Source organism: Buceros rhinoceros, unplaced genomic scaffold (assembly GCF_000710305.1).
Source record: "Buceros rhinoceros silvestris isolate BGI_N320 unplaced genomic scaffold, ASM71030v1 scaffold17866, whole genome shotgun sequence".
NCBI lineage: Eukaryota > Metazoa > Chordata > Aves > Bucerotiformes > Bucerotidae > Buceros > Buceros rhinoceros.
In genome coordinates, this window is record NW_010416076.1 from 117637 (window position 1) to 124247 (window position 6611).

The window sequence follows — 6611 nt, forward strand, 5'->3', positions numbered from 1 at the left end:
TGAGTCTCATCGCTGTACGTTTTGCAGGATTCCTGTGCTGCTGACACAGAACCGGCTGTTTTGGAAGGCGGAAAGCAATTCGGTCTTTCCAGGAACAGCCACATCGCCGTTGCATTCGATGACACCAAAGTGAAGAACAGGTATGTTGTTTATTCAGCAATGAGTTTTGATGGCATGAGGTCAAAAGAAAATGCCCTTCCTAATGTTCTCAAAAGCACCTCCCAAAATTATGGGCTGGAATCCGGAAAGATCACGTCCCACGGCTAATTTCATTTCATCAAGCGAACATGAACAGCGTTAAAACGTGTAATTGAGACCACAAAGAGCCCACCTAAGTAGCGCTCACACAGTTTTCTCCTCGGTAAAGGTTTGTGCACACGCAGATCCCAGACTGGTTTGCAGAAGAATAGAACCAGGTCATGAGCTGAGTCCATGTGGCTTTTTCAGAAGAAAGTTTCTTGATAACTTGATAATTTCTTGGAATAACCAACCCCTTTTTGCCTCTTCCTCTGATAGTCGAGATCAAACTCGCACAGTCAAAACGACGTGACCCTCCCACAATACGACAATACTTACCTGTGGATATGCGAAGGAATTCCAGGAGCTACTTTTAAAATTGCAGCTGTTTCCAATGGACTTGTGAAGCTGTAACTTGTTAATGTTCTTTTTTTGCTCCGAAGGGACAAGACCATTAACAAATACACCTTGTCACTGAGCCTTTTTGCTGCCTTATAGTTTACAAGTCCATCAGCCTTACACTTATTTTTACCTATAAAGATGCTGTACTGCATATTTTCACACATGTTGATTTTAGAAAACTAGGAATATAATTTTTAAAAGTACGTAATCCTACAGTCCTTGCCTGTCATCTTTTCAGGTAAGGATCCTGGCAAAGGATCATTTTCGTGCAATGATTTTTCACATTTTTTTTATCAACTACTGTTGGGTATCCAAGTAGTACAACTCCAGCTGTACCTGGGAGTTATATCCTGAAATTCCGTGCCAAGGCTGCACTGCTGTGTTTCCACAGCCAAGGGGCTAATGTACACTCACGTGTCAGGGATCGGATATGTGTGAAATGCAATTTGCATATAACCAAATTATTTGTCTTAAAGTGATGGACGAGTAAAATGGGCCACACTGTGAAGCTTTTTTAGAGGAACACAGAAAGGTAAAGCAGATAAACCTGTCTACCGACTGACTCGGAATATCTCATTTGATTTCCAGACTTACGATTGAATTTGAAGTCCGAACCACAGCTGACTCTGGCTTGCTGTTTTATATGGCCCGCATCAACCACGCCGACTTCGCCACGGTGCAGATAAAGAACGGGCTGCCCTACTTCAGCTACGACCTGGGGAGCGGCAATACCAGCACGGTGATTTCCAGCGAGATAAATGATGGCCAGTGGCACCAGGTCTGCAATAAGAGTCTCTAATGCCAAGTTATTCTTTGTGATGCTACGAGCGAGTTTCATTTTACCTTAAGATATTTGCAAAACGTCTGTGCAAGCTAAACGTTACACCCCGGAGTTTCTGTGGTCTGCAGACTCCCTGTTAAGCGCACAGTTCGTGTTCCACTAACAAACGAGTCTGCGCCGATCTTGGAAATCTGTCCTTCAGGAAACCCCGGGTTCTGGACATATTTAAAATGTGTCCCATGTGTGGTAAGGAACTGCAGAAAATGTTCCTTCCTGCCTAATAGGGCTCAGGTGAGTAGCTCAGGATGATGGAATACGCCATTAAAGGCTGTCGCCTCTGCGGTAATAATGCCATTGTTCAGCAGTAATGCTCAGAACGAAGCAGGAACATTCAAGTCAGTCTTCCCTGCGTTATTAATTCAGTTCTTTAGGGAATAAATACGATACTCATGGATGTATTTGGCAGCCCCTCCTGTGACTTGAGGAGAGAGAGGAAGCTTTTTTATGTACGATGTCTGTGGCATCTGATGGGAAGGGAAGGAATAGCGTCCCCAGTGTGAAAATCAGTATTTCCTGGGCAAAGAACAAACATAGAGTGTGTTCATTCGGTAACGTGCTGGAAGGCACCAACAAAGACATAGAAGAGGCAAAGGCATGTAACTGTTCAAGTTACATAGTACAAGAGATGTTCAATTTTGGACAGATATTTGGAAAGCCACCATCTGCATCTCTGTCACCAAATGAGAAAAAAGCAAACTGAATTCTTTGTTACACTGGAGTTGCTCTTACGCACCCCTCTTCGCAGTCACCCTTAGTCCCTCTCCGCTTCATTTCCGCCCTGTTCTGCAGGAATTGTGTTTTCACTGGGTTTTTACTCATTAACTTCTTGATGAGAGCACGTGTTCTATCTAGATGAGGGGAAAACACACCGCCGTAGTTGTTGATCTGGTTTATGCAGTACTCGGGAGCACGGGCAGTGGAGCAGGACCCCTTTCTGCTAGACTGTCTGCAAGCACAGGCTGTGTTTTGCTCTTTCAGCTGGTTTCTCTGTGTCCGAAGAGAACCAAGTGGGGCATGTATTTGTTAACCGAAGTGAGTGCTCTTGGGCAGACAGCTCGGCGCTCTGTGAGGGGGGCCCTCATCACAGATCCTGTTTTTATAGGGGAGGATGGTGACACAACCCAAAGTCTCAGTTCCCAAAAAGCACAAGAGAATCCATTTTGGGAGGGGGGGTAAAAAGACAAACTCGGTAAGAAAAGACCTCAGGCTTTGTTTTTAAGAAAGCTGGGGCTTCTCCTTAAAATCATCTTTTCAGTGACGACCTTTTCTCTGTTGAAATGGTTTAGGTTAAAATGCTTTTAAAAAGCCACAGAAAAACAGTGTTTGCTACCCTGATGAGCTGCTATTCTGCGTGTTGCTCTTTACATTTATCCCCTTTAATACAAGAACCATTATTATACTGGGTTGTAGAGATCTCAGGGTACACCTTCCATAAGACATTGTCCTACAGTTGTCGGGGTAGAATTTCCTGAACTCTCCAGCAATTGTGCTTTTGCCATGTGATTCACAGCCCGCGTGCCTGCCCAGGAGCCGTAATTCCAACAGATCATAGTTGGTGTTTATTTGCTGTAGCATGAACTGTGATCTGAGGCACATCCAACTAGTGGCATCATAAACCCCGTATTGTCTGCGAACATGTGCTGCCGTAAAGATTTGTAACCGCTGCCGTTAACATCCAGCATTTACTACTCCCAGTAGTTAAAATAGGTGCGTGGTTCCAGGAAAACAATGCCGTGGCCTGTCTATGATAGTGACGACGAAGCTTTTTGAAGGAACCTCAGCTCCTTTCAGTAATTTTAATAAATAACAGGCACGATGCCTCCTGCCCCAGACGTAATTAAAAGGCTGGTTACAATCTGGAAACACTTTGTGTCAGAAAACTGTCTGTAACTGTGTTGTTGCGTTTGCGTGTCTTTGTAGATAAAAGTAATTCGAACGAAGCAAGAAGGAAACCTCATAGTAGATGGTGTTTCAAACAGGACTGTTAGCCCCAAGAAGGCGGATATACTGGATGTTGTCGGAATGCTGTACGTTGGAGGGTTGCCCGTTAACTACACAACTAGAAGAATTGGTCCGGTGAGCAAGTTTGTCTTACAGTCCTTAAGTACGTCTTGATTGGTACCAGGGTCTTGTAGGATTAACCACAAAGAGGCATCCCCTCACCGAGGCCATTTACTGCATCTGGCTGCACGATGCCATGTCAGTCACCTCACTTTCCTGCTGCCCTCCCACCCCCCAAGACTGTATCAGAACCAGAGAAAAACCTCTCCCTGCACTGCTTCTCTCCCTGCAGAGGGGTCTTCCAAAGCAGAAGCCAGAACTTGAGTAAATTTAATTCTAGCAGACAACACATTAGGCCCATAGCGCCTGAAAACCCCCCTGGAATGTCAGTAGCAGCGGTGTCTGGGCTCATTCTGGGAGGTTACACAGAATTGGTTAAGAGGAGGCAAAAGTGCCAATCCTGGCAAGGCAACAAAGCCCCCGAAGATGGTATTTATCAGCAAATTGTGGATTGTGCAGAAAGCCCAAACTGATTGTTTGGACTGATCTGACGCACTGAAAAACTAAAACAATAACTACCCACAAAATATAATTGCTCTTGGTATCAAATGATGGTCTTTGAAACGTGTCTGTGATTTACAAATACTGATCTAAGGAGCCAGGTAACAGTAAATGTTCCTTGTCAGAAGTAATGGAGGGAACTCGTGCAGATAAATGCCTCGGTCTGGCAATAATGGTCAGGTCAGATCCTGACAGTCCTACGTGCTTTGGGACTTAGATGAAGCTGTGACTTCAAATGTCATTGCCCGAAGGTAAAAGACAGCGTGTGCCTTTCAGTCGCTCTCGGTAAAATACACCGCACGGTGCATCAGCAGGGTTTGTTGCTGTAGGCTTCGAGTGAAGGGTCTGAAGGAGCACAGGGTGGAAGGAAGTCTGTTACCTTCATTCAGGCTTTCTTCTTGACACGTAACCATAAGGGGGTTGGTTTATATTGCCTGTTACATGCTCAGGTATAACCCGATTTGCTTTCCCATGGGGAAAGTGGAATTTTGAAGTTAAGGGAATGTCGCCGAGTTGTCTGCAAGTCTTGCATTTCAGTGATTTATTCTCACAATGCAGGTGGCAAGGTTTGTTTTCTTTTGTGATAACCAAACCTGTTGATGGGGGGATGACTTTCACTTAGAAATTAGAGAAAGAATCACAGAATCGTCTAGTTGGAAGAGACCTTTAAGATCATTGAGTCCAACTGTTCCCCCTGCACTGCCAGGGTCCCTAAAGCATGTCCCTCAGCAGCACCTCCACACGGCTGGGAAACTCCTCCAGGGATGGGGACTCCACCACTGCCCTGGGCAGCCTGGGACACACCTGCACAACTCTCTCTGTACAGAAGTTCTTCCTGATATCTGACCTAGATCTCCCCTGGCGCAACTTAAGGCCATTTCCTCTCTCCTGTCACTTGTCACATGGGAGAAGGAGGTCAGAATATGAAAAATCTGACAGAAGACATCTCTCAGCTCAGACCTGGATTATTCACCGGGGTTGCTGCAGTTCTCAGGAGAATTTCCTACAGGTTTTTCAGCAGTAGTAAGCTGTACAAGTACATTCAGCTTGGCCTCCACCTGCCTCTCTGGCCAGCGGCGTGGCCCTTGTCACTGTGGCCTTGTCACCAGAGCTGTAGATGGTGATTCTGCAAAGCACTGTGTACAGTAATAACCATTGCCTGCTTTAGGGGCTTTGCTCAGCGTAGTAGCTGTGTACCGGCGTTAGCTCTGTCTTACCACGCAACATTAGGCCCACTGTAAAGCGATTGAAGGAGGGGAAAAAAAAGCCCTAGGACAATTACCAGCAGCCCAGAGAACTGTGTCCTCACCTACTCGCAAATCCAATAACCCAGTCAATTACAAAGATAAAGTACAGGCCATTAGATTCCTGCATCAGTGATGTAATTTGCTATGTTTCATTACGCGGCGTATTATTTTATGTCCCCTCCATTAAGGCAAATAGATGTGACCCAGATCATGTCCCTGAAAAGGAATGTAACTCATCCTCAGCGTGACCGAGAGGAGATTCCAATTACCATCAGATATTAAGGATTAGCCACCTAAAATTCAAGTTTTATTCAGCTCCGTAAATTCAGAAGAGGAAAAGTACTTTTTGACGACTTTATTCTGAGCGTTTCAGTTTGATGTTATGTTTGATGTTATGTACTGGCTGCAGGTCACCTACAGCATCAGCGGCTGCATCAGAAATTTTAGAATGACAGAATCACCTGTAGACCTGGATAATCCAACTTCCAGCTTCAGGGTTGGGAAGTGCTTTGTCACCGCGCAGGAAGGCACGTACTTCGATGGAACAGGCTTTGCCAAAACAGGTAATTAACAGTAATTCTGCTGAGGGCAAAGGCAGAGAAAGAGGAGATGCTGTCTTCAAAAACTGCAGTGGTACCTGAGTCCTGTTGGCTGGAGAGAAGGTGAGACCAATGTGTGAAACTGTGGCTGATGAGCTTTAGTTTTCTTGCCTAGGAATAGAAAATGTGATTTTTGATGAGGCCTCACACTAAGCACAGCCACTCTAATTAGTAGTAATTAGTAATATTGAGGGATTTGCCTTACTGGTAACTGGGAACACACTATGTGTGATTATTAGGAGTAATGTCTAACATGCTTTCCTTCGTTTTCTTACCCCTTCTCTCTCCAAGTCGGTGCATACAAAGTGGGTACAGATCTGCTGGTGGAATTTGAGTTCCGTACTACACGGATGAACGGTGTTCTCCTGGGAGTCAGCAGCCAGAAGATGGATGGGCTTGGTATTGAGTTAGTAGATGGAAGAGTGAGTAGCCAAGCGGTTTTATCTCTTTATAGGGACCGGTTTTGGAAAGCACAGGTAGTTCAAACACAGGCGTAGCACCCCGATGCGTCTCGGCGAGTATCAGGGCTCTGCTTTACGCAGCACTCGCCCTTTCCCCGTACATCAAGAGATGTTCCGCTGTTCCAAAGCTCTTTTAAAAGATGATGTAACACTTGAGTTGCACTAAAAAGTGCAACAGCAGGACTTGCCTTACTGAGAACGTGGAAAGTTTTGAGGAAAGACTTTGGAATTAAGAACCCTCGTTGGTTGCGTGTCTGTTCCT

The 6611-nt window shown here is 45.3% G+C and overlaps 1 protein-coding gene across 1 annotated transcript in view; it reads left to right on the forward strand.

The window, feature by feature from the left end:
- Nucleotides 1-6310, forward strand: part of LAMA2 (laminin, alpha 2) — a gene marked incomplete at both ends in the record, with an annotated part of 120064 nt that extends 113754 nt beyond the window's left edge. The window contains 5 exon segments of the mRNA XM_010137681.1: nt 28-140; nt 1228-1417; nt 3401-3556; nt 5699-5852; nt 6180-6310. Coding sequence (XP_010135983.1) covers nt 28-140; nt 1228-1417; nt 3401-3556; nt 5699-5852; nt 6180-6310 — 744 coding nt within the window.
- Between the last annotated feature and the right edge of the window lie 301 nt (nt 6311-6611).